Here is an 18,650-nt window from a genome sequence, read left to right as displayed (position 1 = left end):
CTGAAGTCACACCGGCTCACTGGGCCTCGAGGCCCTTGCACCTGGCCCAGCCCCCCTTCTGAACACGCTCTTCTGCCGGCCTCCGGCCCTCCCCCACACCCCACTCTTCCCGTCTAACGCACTCACCTCCAGATGCCAGCCCGGGAACCCCTCCGTCCTATGACACCACCTGGTGGGGGTCTCCCTCCCGTACTCCCACAGCACCTGGTCTTCCCCACTTCAAACGACAATCAAAGCACTCTAAGTGCCTGCTGACACGTCCAGCTTGCCTGCGAGACAAGATGCTTCCTGACCACAGGGACCTTTCTGTCACATCCACCACTGGATACCAAGAACGGGCAGCACCGAGTAGGCCAATCATTATTTACTGAATGAATCATTTCGATCCTCAAACTTCAAGGAGACAATCTGCATCATCTATGTCTTGACTATTCCACTCACATCCTTTTCAAAAGGTTTCCATGACCAAAGGCAAATTTGGCAACAATGGTAAAATGAGTGTTATTTTCTTCATAGTCTTCAAGTACTACCAAATGTATTTTCACTCTAGAAAAATTATCTGTTCTCCAGTCTGAAGGGAGCACGGAGGACAGCATCTTTAATGCACCCTCCTCCTAAGAGAAAGCCTCTGAGAGTGAAGGGGCCCGAGGGCACTGCCTCCTGAAAAGGGATCTGGTGAAATAACCCACACGGTAAAGCCTGCAACCCCTCTACCACCACAGTGCTTCCCTTCCCCACGGGAGAGAGCAAGCGCTCTGAGCTGACGGATTCGGAACTGCTCACTGCCCAGGTAAGGCTCTAACGACTATGAACCCAACTGATACGGAGACTGAATTCACAGGGTATACTTTGGTCCTTTAACTCCTAAAAAATACAACTTACACCTGAAACAGCCCTTGAATCTCTTTACCCAGAACCTTGAAAATACACTTAAAACGTACTTAAAATAGAAGTACTTGTGTTTTTATAATTGAACCACAAATAACCATATAATTCTAAAACTTCCAAAAGCAAAGCAACATTCACCCCGAGGTCCAATAAATACATAAATACAGCACATCTCCCGCTGGACTAACGTGGCGGCAGACAGCTTTACAGACACCAAGAATGACCATCTCCCCTCCGGCAGACTTAGGTGTGAGACGTTAGACCTGTCTGCAATCCTCTACTGCCCCTCAAGGCTGCGGGAGGGACTTCTGGGCTTTAAAATACACCAGCAGCTCTCACGGGCTTGACCCGTGTGGTGTGGACATCTTTCCCAGAAGCTTCTGCCCAACTGGAGATGCACTGGAAATAGCCTTGAGTGTTGTTAAAAATTACAAAAGTTTCTTTCTAAAAAATACCCTAAAACAATTTATTCACAATTTCAAAATCACCTCCTTCAACTTTTATCTACAGCTGAAGGGATGATATTTAAAAGTGACTTCACCAAATTACCCATGAGATTCATTTCTCAAGGCTATGGAGTCAAAGGACGTTGGTAAGACCCTGGGTCTTTCCTGTCTCCTGGGTACAAGACCTCTGGTCACCGGTCAGGGCCTCCTGCAGACACCGTCTGGCGTCCTCTGTCTACCAGGCAAGTGTGAGGACACCTGTCCACGTGGGGCTCCCCGAGGGGTACTGGGCTGAGCGCTGCACAGATTCCATCCTGGCAACCCTTGAAGGCAAGTGCTGCCAGCCAGCCCTGACCCAGACGAGGCCTCTGAGGCAGAAGACTAAGAACCAGCCCGAGGCCACAGCCCAGAATCCGGGCAGAGCGCTAACCACTCAACCTAGCAGTCTGGCAAACAAGAAGAGAACACGTCACAGGCGTGTAATCACTGAGGACTACCTACTCACCCACGTGGACAGAAACGACAGACACAAAAAGGAACTTTCAAAGAGAAAAACATCTACTCATCTTTGGGCCACCGTTCCACTAAGTCTAGAACGCCAACTGTAAGATGAATCATTATCATATCAATCACCAAGAAAGGAAAACAAGTCCCGTGCCATCAGGGCAGCTGACCACTTCCCCTACCTCCTCCTCCTTCACTTTTATTTCCAACGAGGACCAAAACGGAGACTATTTTAACACCATTCTTTGGGGAGGGGAAGCTCCATGCACTCCCTGCCCCCAGGACACAAAGGCTGAGAAAGAGGCAGGAAGCTCATTTACCTGTAGTTCTGTATTTGTCTATTTCATCTGTTAAATGTTATCTGAAATACACATTTAGTTGCCACTAATAGCAACAGTTTTTAGATTAACTGAATCTAACAAAAGAACTTCCATTTCTTTTTAAAGGAAAAAAATCTTTAAACCATTTCAGATCAATAATCTTTTCTGTCTAGCTAAATGGCAAATATATATAAAATGGGTTTAATCGGCTTGGCATACCATTATCAAACTCTCTTGCTCTGAGCAAATCATTTTCAGGTGTAACTATTTACTCCAAACAACTTATTTTGATGAATATTATTAAAATTATATCTGGGATGATGATCATGGATACTGTGCACATGACCAAACACACACGTGCATATGTGAAGGACTCCATGGGCTGCTTTCAGAAGCATTTTCTGGAATCTTCCTGTATTTTTGCCTCAGATTTATGGTTGGTGGGAAATTTCTAAATCTGCTGTGTTAAAAAGACTAACTTCCTGGTTGATCTCTGTTCATCAAGTTGCCTGGCCGTTAATAACTAAAACACTTCCTTATAAGTTAAAGGTAAGAAGGCTGCACTCCAACAGAAACATGGGCAAAAAAACAATTTCCTGAAAAAACAAACACAAATGACAAAAAAAAAGAAAGAAAGGAAACTGTTTACATTCAAAGATAATTTAAAAAGCATTAAAAGGAATTAAAATGAACTTCCAGGGAATTCCCTGGTGGTCCAGTGGGGAAACTCCCTGGTGGTCCAGTGGTTAGGACTCCACGCTTCCACTGCAGGGGGCATGGGTTCGATCCCTTGTCAGAGAACTTAGATCTCGCATGCCATGGGGTGTGGCCAAAAAATTTTTTTTAATTCATACAAAACAAATAAATAAAATGAACTTCCATTTTCACCTATCAAACTGACAGTTTGTTTGAACATAATATCCAACAACTATCAACCAGTGACAGCTGTGCTTACGGGGATGTAAATTAAATTGGTACAAACTTTTCAGGTACAAACTTTCCTGAAAAGTAATCTGACAATATGTACCAACAGAGTTAAAATATAAATACTAACAAATAAAAGTATTAGTAAATGTACAGTAAAACTAAGATTCGTATCTGTTAACCCAGCAATTCCAATTCACCTATTCTAAAGAAATATTCAGAGGCATATAAGTATATATTTACACAAAGCTTATGGCATTATTTATATTAGTGGAAAAATAGTAAAAAAAAAAAAAAAAAAAAAAAACTATATGCCCAACCGAAGAGGAAAGATAAAATGATATATCCACAGGAGGCAATATTATGCTATTAAAAATATGTTAGAAGAAGTTTTAATGACAAGGGAAAAGGCTCAGTGAAAGAAGCTGAAACTGAACACGATACAATAGGATCAAGTTATGTTAAAATTACACAGAAAACTGATCAAATAAATGCATTAGTTATCTTCAAGTAGAAAACAAAACTCATTGCTGACTATTCAAAATAAGAGAAAAGCCAATTTGCATAGACACTGCTGATATCCAAATCAGAAAAACGTATCAGAACCAGCTAATACTTGGATCTGTTACAGAGCTCAGATTTCCCACAGCTAAAAATAATACAGTTGTTGGGCTTCCCTGGTGGCGCAGTGGTTGAAAATCTGCCTGCCAATGCAGGGGACACGGGTTCGACCCCTGGTCTTGGAAGATCCCAAACGCCGCGGAGCAACTAAGCCGGTGAGCCACAACTACTGAGCCTGCGCGTCTGGAGCCTGTGCTCCACAACAGAAGAGGCCGTGACAGTGAGAGGCCCGCACACTGCAATGAAGAGTGGTCCCCGCTCGCCGCAACTGGAGAAAGCCCTCGCACAGAAACGAAGACCCAACACAGCCAAAAATAAATAACTAAATTTATATTAAAATAATAATAATAATACAGTTGTTTATTTCGAAAGGAGAAGAGTGATACAATGACAAATATCTGCACTGTGCTGAAATGATCTCCATCAGACACTGAGGAAGATGAGACCCCTGTGCTCACAGGGAAGGAGAGAGGGCAGGCCCAGTGGACACCTGGCAGGCGCACCGACCGTGTGACTTCCGACCGCGTGACTTCCGGGGAGGGCGGCAGAGGCAGAGCCAGGAGCCAGCACCTCCACCCTCATCGACTAGAAAATGGACGCTGAAGGCATATTTACCGTCCACAACCACAAGAGGGTTTCAAAGAAAACGCCCCCTCTTGAGTCCTTCTCAGCTACTTCAGAGGGACCCTACCATTAATCGTCTCGAAGTGAGTCCGGAGGAAGCTCGGCCAGGAGCCTAAGAGCATCACGACCACTCGCCGAGTCCCGCCGGGAAGACAGAAAGCCTGGACGCCAGTAAAGCTGTGATTCCGCGTGTTACCACGTGGACAGGTACCCACCAGCCCCCAGCTTCTGGGGTGTCACAGTTCTGGAACTCTGGGAGCTGCCCAGGGAGGAGGCTCGACCTAGTAAACAAGCAGAGCTCATGCAGCCTTTCTGCAAACAACTGCTCCTCTTTTAGGAACTGCTTTCACCAAAGGATTAACAGTATGACCGTGTGGTTCTTCTCTGGAGACGTAATTTGTTGAAATACTTTCTCAAACGTTTTGACCAAATCACTTCCAATATAAAGATTTCAAAATTATTCATAATTCAAGTCACTCAATATTTATAACATTAAAATGAACTTGGGGCTTCCCTGGTGGCGCAGTGGTTGAGAGTCCGCCTGCCGACACAGGGGACATGGGTTCGTGCCCCGGTCTGGGAAGATCCCTCATGCCGCGGAGCGACTGGGCCCGTGAGCCATGGCCGCTGGGCCTGCGCGTCCAGAGCCTGTGCTCCTCAACGGGAGAGGCCACAACAGTGAGAGGCCCGCGTACCACAAAATAAACAAAAACAAAAAAAAACAAACAAAAAAATGAACTTGACTACATGACATGAGAGTTTTATTATAGCTTTTAACTGTAAAATATTGTAAAATCTTCCCATGTCCTGGTTTATGAACCAAAACAATATTAAAGCAATTCCCAAACAGACTTTAATTAAAACACTTAGTGAATTTTAAATGAGCCAGTGATTTATTAAGCAGCTTTCTTTCCTTAAAGATTATTTTTTTAAAAAAAATTAAAGCACATAGATGAACACTACATGATTCTAAAAGAAACTTCAATGTCTAAACAAGCCTAACTTGACTCAATTTCTTTTCCTGATTTGCACTGAAGTCAAGATAAGCATATTACAAATGAGCCTCTTCACAAAAGACAAATCCAAAAGCACAAGAAACCACTTTTCAATTACGTTAAGAACACTTTTGTTTTTGCGAAGCTGCTAGAAACCAGGGGCCAGGCGGGGACACGCCCTCTGCCGGGGTTTACCTGGCATATTTCTCAGGAGCTTGGCGTTGCACATGTGCCCCTTCCGGATGTCAGTGAGGATGTACTCCATCCGCTTGGCCCTCCAAAGGAAGTTAAACACTCTCAGGTAGTGGCTCATACACTCTCGAGTGAACACCTGGAAAGAACAGAACACAGGCTGACAGGATCCTGTGAGGTGAGGGTCCTCCCAGGGCAGGGCTCAGTCTTTTTTTTTTTTTCCTTAAACAAAAAGCCAGACAACATACAACCAACTCTAACACATTCTAAGTAGTATGTAAGCAACCATCACAGCACACTTTAGGAAAGTGTCATCACACAGCAACCACGCTGATCGTTTATGTGTCAGAGCACATTCAACGGACCTGATGTACAAAAGTTCAGTGTGGCCGAAATTCCTTACAACTATGACCTGCCTTGAGGGGGGACATTCACATCCCACTGCATTCACACAGGGAAACAGCACCCACAGGACGTGGTCCCTCAGTCCATCACTTACTACAGAATAAAGTTCGGAGGAACATTCAACAAATAAGCTCCTGACACCTCATGTAACACCCTGGAGACCAAGGGTAGAAATACATGGATCTTATCCTGCCCACTGTCAAAATGACATCTGTCCTTCCAAATCCTTCTTCACAGAATTTGTAAGAATCTAAAATAATGCTGTGTTATAGAAGACGTAACTATGTAACTAAGATATGTACCCATTCTAATTAAATTCTATACAAAAAATGACAATCTCAATGAGAATAGAAAGGAAATAGATTAATATGGTAAATTAAACAGGGAAAAATCAGGAAATCCATTTGCTTCTAAAATCTGATTCTAAAACCATAAATTTTTAAATAAAACAGCCCTTTTTATCTTTCTAGTAACTTCTGTATCCAACTGCACAGAATTTAATGTGATAGTTAAAAATTATTTCAATTTCTAACGCTAGTCTGATTATCTGCAGCTGTATAATAAAATGGTTACAGGTACAGCCACTCCACTGAGAACATGCCAACCCAGGACATATGCTGACCCTGGGACTGGAGGGCAAAGACCGGACAGGGAAGAGGCCACTCCCTGTGTGAGTCCTGGGCAGACTCCACCAACCAATTACAAGACCTCTTCTCCTTCCAATCCAGCCTCTCCCATCGGACCATCAACCCACTGGAGTCAGCAAGGAAATTGACACCTATTAGCCACAGGCAGGGATCTATCTTAAATTTCTTTTTAAATACATCTATGATATAAACTTATTTTCTTGACTCTACTAGAGCTTTTAAAAATCTAAAATCTTGAAAATATAACATTGCGTGATCAATTATTGATGCACAAGGTATGCAATGCATAACTTCGATACTCTCATAAGATGTGCAAAATCATACAATAATTAAGTAACCGTGTATACAGACCATGCTCAGTGTATCTATCACTCCAGGCACCTACATTTTGTGAAATAATCGACGCAGCTGCCTTCACTATGGTATCATTTATTCTACGAAAAAATAATATGTAATATATGCAATATTAACAAGGTAGATAATATGAAAGTTTCTAACATAAATCATTTGTTAAAATATCCTGTTTTGTACATTATAATTACTTAAAACTATTTATGACGTACATCTAAGGAGAAAAAACTAATTTGAATATGACCAAAAATTAAGTCTGAGCACAGCTGTATATTGAAGATGTAGTAGCTTTGATCTGGTAAAGTTTAAACAATGGGAGTTTGCGTGTGAAAAGCCTGCCCCAGCAGCTACCGCCTCACAGGAGCCAGGCAGGGCCCCCTGCAGAGCAAAGCTGTCAGCCCAGAGGGAATGCACGAGAGCCGGCTTCGGTGCAGGCTCTCCAGCAGGAGATGGGCGCACACCACCCCTGGAGAGGAAGGACAGCCATGGACAGCCAACTCTGCAGAGACCGCTAGGGAGACACAGTAGAGCCAAACTACACTACTTCTTAACAGAATATTCTCCCAAGAATTAGAAGAAATGCATGTCCTTCTTCAATATTTCAGATATGAAAATGACTGAGATAAGTTCAAAGAGATACCTTGGTCAAGGAGAGTTCACTCAAGAAACCTTGGTCAAGGAGAGTTCACTCAAGAAAAACTGAGCACCAAAGAGGGCATTTTAATTGCAGACACACAAGAGAGCTGTGCTGGTCAATCCTTTATGACCTGGGAACCATTCAAGGAAACAGAACTTTTCTTTAAACACAGTGGAAGAGCGCCGTGAACAACTGTGCAGCTATTTTCTCATCAGCTCAAATGGATACTAAATATCAAATTTTATCCAAGTAGTAAAAATACAACGCCACTAAAATACTTTATAGTTCCCTTCAAATTATCCTAAATTAGTCACTACAGTCTAAGAATAATGGAACAAAATGAATAACCCATTTGTTAAGTACTTGCTGAAACCTATGATAAGAACAAATGATATTAAGAATTCTTAAAATAATCCAGCACTTCAGCACTCATTAGTGACTGGTGCACACACACATGCACACGCACACACACACGACTCTGGCTCGAGCATTCATTCAATGGACGCATCGGGGATGCGAGCAAGCACTTCACGCGGAGCTCTAGAGAGAAACCGACTCTGAAGCAACAGGGACGTGCAGCCACCCAAACAGCTACGACGGCGCCCAGCGGGATCTTACGGTTGCAATGGGCCCATCGACGTGGTAGTCCAGGCTGAAGACGTCCCAGCCGGTGTCACCTGGAGAGACCTGAGAGCAAAAACAAACACACAACTGCAGGGCTTCCCACCACTGTGCAGCCGTCGAGTCCTCAAAGGAAAGGCATTAAAATAAAGCCCAGTTTTTAAAAACCACTCAGCAGTTCTGAGCGAGAGCTGCCTGAGAGCAGAGGAGGGCATCTTTTTTCCACTCCTGTACCCTCAGCATCTAGACAGACAGGCACATACGAGGTGCCCTGCAAATATTCTGGAATAAAGAGCGTATTTTTAATGAATATTGTAAAATCAGTTTTAACATTCATCAGCATTTTCTTAAATGACAAAAACCCACTGCCTTTTGTGTTCCTAATCCATAAAAGTAAACATTTTTTAAAAACCCACAGGTTCTGCTAATGGTCCTTCATCATAAGTAAGCAAACAGTGTATTACGTTTATGAAATACTCATTCCCCTAAAAAAAGCCATCTTCTCTCAACTAAAACTAAACACCTCTGTTTGTGATCAACGCTACTGCGATCTGTCACCTCTGTGCCCAGTGTCGTCACCAGCAGCAACAGCGGTGGTGACTAAGCACCCACGTGGCCAGGCCCCAGGACGGAGCTGCACGTCCCCTGCCCGCAGCCCTGGCGGCCCTCTGTCAGGAGGACACACTGAGGTGCAGGGACCCGTCTGAGGCCACACCATGCCAGGCCACCGGACAGGGATTCCAAAGCACAGTGGCCAGCTCCCCCCCACCAGAGCAGAGCAGCGTGGAGCAGTGAAGAGAAGAGACGAGACGAGACGAGACGAGACGAGACGAGACGAGACGAGAAGAGAAGAGAAGAGAAGAGAAGAGAGGAGAGGAGAGCAGAGAAGAGAAGAGAAGAGAGGAGAGCAGAGAAGAGAAGAGAAGAGAAGAGAAGAGACAGCAGAGCAGAGAAGAGCAGAGAGAAGAGTAGAGAAGAGAAGAGAAGAGAGGAGAGCAGAGAAGAGACAGCAGAGCAGAGCAGAGCAGAGAAGAGAAGCGAAGAGAAGAGAGCAGAGCGGAGCGGAGCAGCGGGGCCTCAGGCCACATGGAGGGCGCCAGCGAGGAGCCCCGGGTGGGACCAGAGCTGCGGTACCTCCAGCAGCCTCACATCCAGTCTTCTGAGGGCCTCAGGGCTGTCAAACTGGGCGTTGGTGGCTCTGACAGCTGTTTCAAGAATTCCAGTCAGGTTGTGTTGGTACAAAGTCGTAGCCGGACGGACAAGCTCTGGTCTTAACAGAGTTTGGTAAAAGCAAAAGAGGATGTTACTTGGATTCTCAATGCGCTTCCTGAAAACTTCAGACTGTAGAGTTCAAGTGACAAAACCTAACAGGACAAATGGAACCGATACAACACGGCAACAAAATGACTGTAAAATCTGAATGCTACAGAATTAACTATAAATAAGATTTCATCAAGTATTGGGGGGAGCAAAACACTTCTTTAAAATTAATTTTGATTCAGCTTAAAATTGAAAATCCTAAAGTGAGCCACGCATGTTAAAAAAATACAGTTTTCAAACTTAAGCCTGGCCTACAGTGGCATGAACTACTGTAACTTCCTGTACAGATCCAATGGGCAGAAAGGACTAGATTAAATCAAAACAATTGGCTGTGTGGACACCATGATTCTAAAGGCTAAAAACTACTGTACTACCAGCAAACACTTAAGGGTTACTGACATCTGCATTCCTAAATATGAAACTGACATCTGCCTTCCTAAAAATGAAGCTAACATTTCCGAGATCCGCCCCAGGTGTGCACAGGGTGAAAAAGGACCAACAACGTCAGTGTCGCTCAAATAAATCTGAGGCAAGCTAGAGACTGATGACATTCCCCTTTTAAAACCGGAAACTTAAAACAGGCCTTTGAGAAGAAATAAATTTTTCATTTACTATCAAGGATGAGACACTCTAATTATTAAAACCAGCATAAGGCAAACACGGGTAAGTCAGCTAAATGATGTGATCTGCAACACGGCCACGGCCTCTGAACGTTCATGAAACACCTGCTCTCCTCCACCCCAAACCTGCACGCTTGGCCCCCACCCCCTGGGCCACTGAAAGAACATCTCCCCCTAAAAACTCATCTCCACCCACTCACCACAGGTGCTGCCCTGGGACCAGTACCTAAGTCACCAGTGGCCCCCTTCCTTACAGAGAGCAGAAAGGCTCCTTCAGGAAGTATAACCACCAAAAACTCATGTTCAGCACATCATCAACTCTTTCATGAGCTAATACCTCAAACAAGGTTACCCCTGAGCCTGCTTGCTATGTGTGCCCCCAAAACTCAATCATCTTTCGTACTGAAGACGGCCTTCTGGTTAGAGGTGGAACTACGGAGTTCCCGTGGCTGAAGCGGCTTCTCAAGTGCAGTCCCCATGCCAGCAGCTTCCCCTCGGCCGGGACCCTCTTAGGGATGCACCGTCCTGGCTCCAGCCCAGAGCCACGGAGCCGGGCTCTGCGGGCAGGCCCGGCCATCCAGTCCAACAATCCCTGGAGGGGATTCCGACACACATGGAGTCTGGGGACCAAAGGCCTGAGACACTGCTGGACTCACACAGCCATGACTGAAGTGTCCCAAAGGCAGCGCCAAGAAGCCACATGTCCAGTCCTAGGCGCCCGAGTCCACGCTGTGCCCACCCTCGGCTGCCCAGGGCCCGGCTGTCTGCTACAGAGCTGGCCCTCCTGTCTCTATGGCAGGAAGGAGGGACACACACTTCCTTCTAGAAGGGACGGTGCCAGGAGGAACGTCATGGAACTAAATGGAAGGAGCAGTTGTATTTGCTCCATGAAGCTGTTTTGTTTTTTGTTTTTTTTAGCAAGAAATAATGTAAACTAAAAACATGGAAGAAAAAGTTCCATCTTAAAACATACATTTTATTTCTCAGACCACTCTCAAACTGAAGCTAAGCTAACCGACCACACCGCGCACCCCTCACACCCCTGCTGGTCGGTGCCAGTGCTCAAGAGGCGCACGAGCCCCGCGGGCGGAGCGCAGGACCAGCAGAGCTAAAGGGACATCGGCTTGATGACGCGACAATGTTCTCTCCTCGATTTCATCTTCCCAACGTTCTGTGAGACTTCAACACATGTCCTCTAATGTCGCTTATTCTTTTAAAGAGAAACTGTAAAGCTCTTTATCATGCTGAAATCTACTGCACGTCTACAAAAAAACCCTCAAGAGCCCTCTTACTTGAGCAAGTCCATTAAGTGCCTGATAAAGTCTCCTTGACCGAGCAGCAAGTACCGCCGCATGGCCTGCATGTGGTCCAGCAGGCTGTACTTCTTATTCAGAACATCCAGTAGGTACTTGCTGGTCTCAAAATAAGCCGCGTCAATTTTCCCCTGAAATGCATTTTCCAAATCTGTGAAAAAATCTGCAGCTGTAAAGAACAAAAGGGAAAAGTACACATACGTACATAATCTGCATCTTACGAGGAGGAATGAGACTCACACACACAGAGTCACTACACCCGCTCACAGCTTCGCTGACAGCCGAGGGCGTGGTCAGGAGGGCTTGTTTGTTCTTCAGAATAACGGGCCCATTAAGAAAAACCTATTTTAGTACTGCTGCTATTCTAATTATACATTACTGCGGAGAAACTAAGGTGTCCACAGTGAGGAAAACGTAGTTTTCTGTAGAAGCGGAGGTCTGACGGTGCAGTAATGTGAGGACGCCAGGCGCCGAGCTGACCACGGTCATATTGCAGGGATGGGGTAGGGGGAGGGGCAACATACATTTCTCTTGATCTACGTCATTTAAAAAATGTCAATATCTCCCCCCGGAAGTGTTCTTACTGTACCAGTGTTTGAGTCAGGAAGGGTTTTCACGTCAAAGAAAAGTTCTGATGCCAACCAACGGCAGCCAAAGCGCCTGTCAGAAGACACGCGACCCAGAGCCTGCTGGCCAGTCTCTGTTCCATATGCTCCCACAGGAAAACATTTACCCTTAACTCTCTAGGCTCACTTTTAAATTTCCAAAATTTTTCACATATGAGAAATACAAATGTGACTTTTCCCACTGCTTTCTGTATCATTACCAGCAGCCCTCCCGAGTCCGCATCTCCCATCCTCCCAGCGGTACTGACAGCCAAACAACCTTCCTCCACAGAGGGTAGCAGTGGAGGGGGCAGGAGTGGCCGACTGAGGCCCAGGGGTCTCCTGCACACCCGCCACGTGCTGGGCGCTGGGCGCTCGGCGGTGCTGGCCTCCCCCGCGGGTCTCCACAGCAGGCAGGGCACGGCACTCGTCCTCCCTAAGTGCTATCTTCTCCGGCCACTAGGGAAGCGTCGAAAGGCATCAAAACAACTCTTCACCTGGCTCTTCCTCCTTCTGCTACCTCTTCAGCACAGGTGTTTCCAAAAATTCTGTACGGGGACCTCCATATTCTAAGAACTAACCTGGCATCTCTGAATCCCTAAAAAGTTTACGCAGAATAGTGCGTGTCAAACACACCTGAGACGGGGAGCCAGAGGGGTGAGAGGGAGACGTGTGTGGCCCGCGGCTGCAGCCGCCGCCTCGCTCTGGAGCCCTGGGGCCCTGGCCCTAACCGCATGGCGACACAGCTGCAACCACATCTCCTGTCAGCCCTGACCTTGCTCTGGATTTTCAGTACAACTCCAGCACATTCTGGAATCTCCCCTAGCGAGTCCTCTCAGATGCTGAAAATCAAGCTGGGCCCAAAGGAACACAAGAAGGTGCTCAGCATCACTAATCATCAGGGAAATGCGAATCAAAACCACAATGAGACGCCACCTCAGGCCTCGCAGAAGGGCCACCATCGAAACGTCAAGAAGTCACAAGTGCTGATGGGGGCGTGGAGAGAAGGGAGCCCCAGTGCAGCCACTGTGGAGAACAGTATGGCGGTTCCCAAAAAAATTAAGAACAGAACTATCACACGACCCAGCAATTCACATCCAAAAAGGAAATGAAGTCAGGATCTCAAAGGAATCTCTGCACTCCGTGTTCACTGCAGCATTACTGACAAAAGCCAAGACATGGCAACAACCAAAGTGTCCACGGACATGTGAATGGATAAAGAAGATACAGTGTACGTATCCAATGGAACATAATTCAGCCTGAAAAAAGAAGGTACTTCAGCCATTGGTGACAACGTGGATGGACCTGGATGACATCATGCTGAGTGAAGTAAGCCAGACAGAGAAAAGAAATACTGTATGATCTCACTTACATGCGGAATCTAAAATAGTCAAACTCATAGAATCAGAGCATAGAATGGTGGCTGCCAGGGACGGTGGAGAGGGGGAAACAGGACGGTGAAGGTCCAAGGGTACCGAGTTTTGATTATACAAGATGCATAAGCTCTGGAGACCTGTATATACCAAATGGCACAGTGCCTACAGCTAGCAGTACTGCACTCTGTACTTCAAGCACGTTATCTGTACACCTCATTTCATATATCACTTTCTATCATTTACTACTTATTGATTATTTCACTTTTTTGTACGTTTAATCTCCATTCCTAGATCACAGTTCATGAAAAGCATCATCATGGTGAATTCATACCATCTCCCCTATAGCTACCACAATGCCTCACACAAAATAAACTTGAATGAGTCAAGACAACAGCATAAGTAACAAATGTAGCCAAGACCCAACAGCTGTCCGTGTAAGTCAGCCACACAGAGAATACATGAAATTACTGAGGATGGGGCAGGCAGCAAATGGGGGCAATGGCAGAGAGGACAGTAGTAAATGAGGGAAAACCACAGAACGGTTAACACGGTGCGGCATTCTGAATACATAAACGCTGGGAATCCATGCTGATTTCTGAACAAGTCTCTGAGTTCATTAGCAAGTGTTTCCTTTATTTCCTTACTTTGGCATACTGTCACTGCATCATAAAAAAAGTAACACAAGTTACCAAGGAGAGTAAAATAGCTACACCTAGTTATTGTTTAACTGTATAAGAAAGGAAATTCAAAATTTACACAGTAATAGATATTTTATATGTATCACACTGTGTATTAAGGTATCCTGGATAATAATTCAGAAAATCTGTCAGTCCTGTTGAACGAAACATACTTCCAGCAATAATATATAGCACTGTCACCAGCACCATCACCAACGTCACCCCGACATCACCACTATCACCACCACCACCATCATCACCACCATCGTGCCATCACATTATCACCACCATCCCTATCACCACCATCCTCGTCATCATACCGTCCTGGGGTGATTCTGCAGACTTGGTCACAGCTATCATCTTTGTAGTGGGCGTCTGGTCATGACAAACCTGGTGCAGGAAATTTATCGATTTTCCTATCAAAAGGACCTAAAAAAAGGGAAAATATTCTCGTTACCTTTATTCAAAATTAAAACGATCAAACATCCAAGCACTACAAATATTCATAAGCAACAAATTATTCTATTGATTAAAAACTAAATAATAAGAACATCTGGGATAGTATCAAGTGAATTCCAGTAACTGAAAAAATTGTTATTAACAAACACATACTAATGCGTTGAGGCAGTCAATTAACATATACTTCACCTCAAGAATGTAAATCCTAACATGCCACAAAACTGTGGTAACTGAAGACTGGTTTTGTCACCGGATGCAGGTAAATACAGCATTAGCACATCACAGTCACAGCAGTCCCACCCTACCTTCCTGGACTGGTCCATCGTCATGAAGGATGGGATCATTGATTTCCTCAGGGTGTACTTGTCGTGCCACAGCCGGTCTGTCTTCACTGTTGGATCTGATGCTACGAAAAACTGAAAGGAAAGAGGCAGTGAAACATTAAAAAGTGATATTTATGGCGAAATATTAGCTAACAGCAACATCAAGAAACAAGAATTCTAGGAAGCAAAATTCTCCAGATATTGGGAGGCTTACCATTTATACAATAAATCTTATTTTAAGAGGCATTTTGATAGATCTCTCTAAATGGAATCACTTATTCCCCACTTTTTAAAACCAAAATATAGTGAAAATAAGATAAGCTTTTTCTTAAAGACGTGTGGTCGCCCTTGTAAATATAATATCAATCACAGCCTCTGCTGTGTACATCATGGATCTGAGTGTGAGGCCTGCCTAATCCACACGGACTCTTCCCACCACCTTAGGAAAGGCACACAAGCCTCTGGGGCTGTTTGAATATTCAATTCAAGCCAATTCAGAGTCTTCCTCTCCTCCTTCCACCAATCAGCAGCATCTCCTCCTGCCGCTGTGCACCGCCTGCAGAGGCCCCAGGTCCACCCGCAGCACTGCAGGAAGCGACCTTCGCGTGGCGCCCTCCCCCAGAACCACTGCGCTCAGAAGCTTCCCCTGTTCACTTTCTCCCCGTCCCTAACCCCGCCCCGCCGCCTGTTCCCTGACATCCCAAAGGGCTCGGGTGTTAAGGAGAAAACTAAGCTGCTATGGTTTCTAGCTCGTTTGCTACTACACTGAGGCCACTCTCCTTTTTCAGTCATAGTCCTAACAGACTTGCGCTTTTATTTCTATAAACTCGATCTCTAAAAGCAGAACTGCTGAGTCAAAGTAATTTCTAATTTTCATAAACAATGCCAGATCTCCCTTCCAAGCGGCCCTGTCAACTGACCCTCCCACCACAGGAAGCCCTAAATTTCTGCATCCTTGCTCGGTTTGAATTTTGCCAATCAGGCAAAATCACGGTTGCTTGTCCTGTTCTTTCACTGACAACAAAGGAAGTTGGGCCCATTTTCATAATGCTGATTACCACATGATTTTCTCCTGTGAATTGTCTTTTTATATCTTCATCCCATCTTTCTACTGTCTTTTTCTTACCAATACACAGAGGCTCTTTGTTATATAGGGAGAGTGACCATTTGTGAATCATTAGGAATTACAAATGTTTCCAAGTTAATGATCTGCCACTGTGTATGGTCTGCTCCATGTTTCGTCTTTTCTTTCTGGGTCATATTGGTGACCGTCTTCCTTTACGGCTTCTGGGTCTCCTGTCTTCCTAAGAGCTCCCATCCTAGATTACGGAAAGATTCTCCACTATATGTAAGCACACTGGGCCCTCCGTATCCATGGCTGGGGGCATCCACGGATGCAGAGCCCAGGGATGCAGGTAGGGTGGGCACCACACCATTTTACACAAGGGACTTGAGCATCTGCAAACGTTTATCTGCGAGGGTCCTGGAAACAATGCCCCGTGGATACCGAGGGACAGCTGTATTCCCGCTGCACTGTTTTAGTTCCTTAGATCTTCCATCCCTGCACACAGTACACACTGGGGTCTGTTTCCTTCTGGGCTGCATTTTCTCTTTACTGGCCAGGCCAGCACCCTTTCCTCTGAGCTAGCGTCCTCACCAGGAGCGATCATTACAGTCACTTACATCGAAAGATTAAAAGGGGAAAAACTGACTCCACCAAGAGACGCTGAGGAGTGTCTGATAGTATGTTTACACCCGTCCACGGCGACTAGTTAGATGGACTGGAACGCATCTGGTGCTTAGATCCATCTCGGTTACTATCCCCCCCGGCGTCCCGTTGCCCATCCTGGGAGGGCAGAGTGCCTTGAGCTGACGCTGCATCCTTCAGACTCCACGCGAGGTGCCTTCCCTGCTGCTGGCCTGATCCAGGCTCTACGTTCCTAAGCGTTCATTTCTCCCCCGACCTAGAATCAGCTGCTTCTCCAAGGAGCCCCAGTCCCTTTTAGGGAGAAATGGCATTTGGACCACAGTCTGAGTACTTGGCAGTACTTTAAGTCAGCAGCTGGATGTCTGAGACGCAGCAATGGCCACGTTACACATGGCAGCTCGGTCCTCCCACTGGACTGTAAGATCCATTGAAGTCCTAACATACCTAAATGCCTTTTTGTTGATTTTTACGTAAATTGCAAACCACCAACTGGTGAATAACACACAACCCTGGCTACAAAGGTGTGTCTGCAGATACAAAATGGATTTAAAGAATTTTTTAAATATTTTTAGCAAATATATAGCAATACAAAATTAATAGTTTCCTAGCAAAAAGTAAATAACCAAAATAAACCTAAGGAAGGGGCTTGAGAAACAGAGGAGGGAGGGAGAGAGAAGACTCTAAAAGAGCAGTATCTGTAGAAGAAATCAGAAATGTAAACTGCTATCACTAAGACATGGGGCCTACTAAACTGTAAAAAAAGGTATCTTTCTTATATTATTCTAGACCACAGAAGAATGTGCGGTACCTGTTTATTTAATGAATCTCGTTTAACACGAGCTAATCCTGATAAAAATAATGCCCCAAATGGAAACTACAGACTACCTTCATTTGTGAATACAGATGAAGAAACTTTGAGTGAAACATTATCCTTGCGTTACTGGAATAAAGTATTTTGGGGCACAACATACTTCTAATACACACTAAATGTGTAAAAATGAATTACAGAATATTATCATGTAGTCATTATAAATGAAGTATGGGAATCCCCTGGCAGTCCAGTGGTTAGGACTCAGCACTTTCACTGCGTGGCCTGGGCTCAATCCCTAGTCGGGGAACTAAGGTCCCGCAAGCCACGTGTCATGGCTGGAAAATAATTAATTAATTAATTAAAATGAAGTCTGTTAACTATCAGAAGCCATTCTGAGAATCTGATGAAAACTACAGATTTTCTTCCCAGGAAAAAAATGCTTATATCCACAAAATACACAGTTTTTTGTGCTATTCAGGAGTTTCAGAGATCACATTTTAAGAAGTCTTGGTATAGAAGAATAATGTTTAATGGCATGAAATTATTTTCTTTATTTACTTCAAATAAAAATAGAGGCTACAGGACTTCCCTGGTGGTGCAGTGGTTAAGAATCCGCCTGCCGATGCAGGGGACACAGGTTTGAGCCCTGGTCCGGAAGATCCCACATGCCGTGGAGCAACTAAGCCCATGTGCCACAACCACCAAGCCTGCGCTCTAGAGACCCCAAGCCACAACTACTGAGCCCACGTGCCGCAACCTACTGAAGTCCACGTGCCTAGAGCCCGTGCTCCGCAACAAGAGAAGCCACCGCAATGAGAAGCCCATGCACTGCAACGAAGAGTAGCCCCCGCTCGCAGCAACTAGAGAAAGCCCGTGAGCAGCAACGAAGACCCAACGCAGCCAAAAATAAATAAATTTATTTTAAAAAAAAAGAGTTTACAAAATACTATGCGTGGTATGATATACACACACATAAAAATATATAAGAATACACTGTAAAAAAGGGATATACAAAAATATTAACAGAGGTTATAGGTTCATGATGAGATTCAATAAATTTTAATTTTCCCCTCTGTGTTTACATACTCAGAAACGTTTTAATTGCACATTTTTAAATCAGAAAAAAATACTGTTCAAAAGAACTGAGTAATTCAAGCCAATGAGTGAACATATGGTACAAGTAAGAATTTTTTTAGAAACACTGTTTTCCCAAGGCGATCAACTAAAAAAGATTTTTTTTTTCCTGTTCACAGAAATCTACTC

General features: G+C 44.8%; 1 protein-coding gene across 4 annotated transcripts in view; it reads right to left on the bottom strand.

Moving 5' to 3' along the window:
- TUBGCP3 (tubulin gamma complex component 3) overlaps window positions 1–18,650 on the bottom strand; it is a 60,855-nt gene that overhangs the window by 13,174 nt on the left and 29,031 nt on the right. For 3 of the 4 annotated variants that reach the window (XM_027115805.1, XM_027115807.1, XM_027115808.1), the window contains 6 exons: window positions 14,851–14,961; window positions 14,407–14,515; window positions 11,408–11,597; window positions 9,310–9,445; window positions 8,173–8,241; window positions 5,518–5,653 (listed from right to left, as the gene is read on the bottom strand). In XM_027115805.1, coding sequence (XP_026971606.1) covers window positions 5,518–5,653; window positions 8,173–8,241; window positions 9,310–9,445; window positions 11,408–11,597; window positions 14,407–14,515; window positions 14,851–14,961 — 751 coding nt within the window. The remainder of the gene's footprint in view (window positions 1–5,517; window positions 5,654–8,172; window positions 8,242–9,309; window positions 9,446–11,407; window positions 11,598–14,406; window positions 14,516–14,850; window positions 14,962–18,650) is intronic. The other variant, XM_027115806.1, reaches the window with a different exon arrangement.

This window comes from Aethalodelphis obliquidens, unplaced genomic scaffold (genome assembly GCF_003676395.1).
Source record: "Aethalodelphis obliquidens isolate GAN/ISIS:26980383/991018 unplaced genomic scaffold, ASM367639v1 scaffold15, whole genome shotgun sequence".
Taxonomy (NCBI): Eukaryota; Metazoa; Chordata; class Mammalia; order Artiodactyla; family Delphinidae; genus Aethalodelphis; species Aethalodelphis obliquidens.
This window is presented reverse-complemented; position numbering and strand designations above follow the sequence as displayed.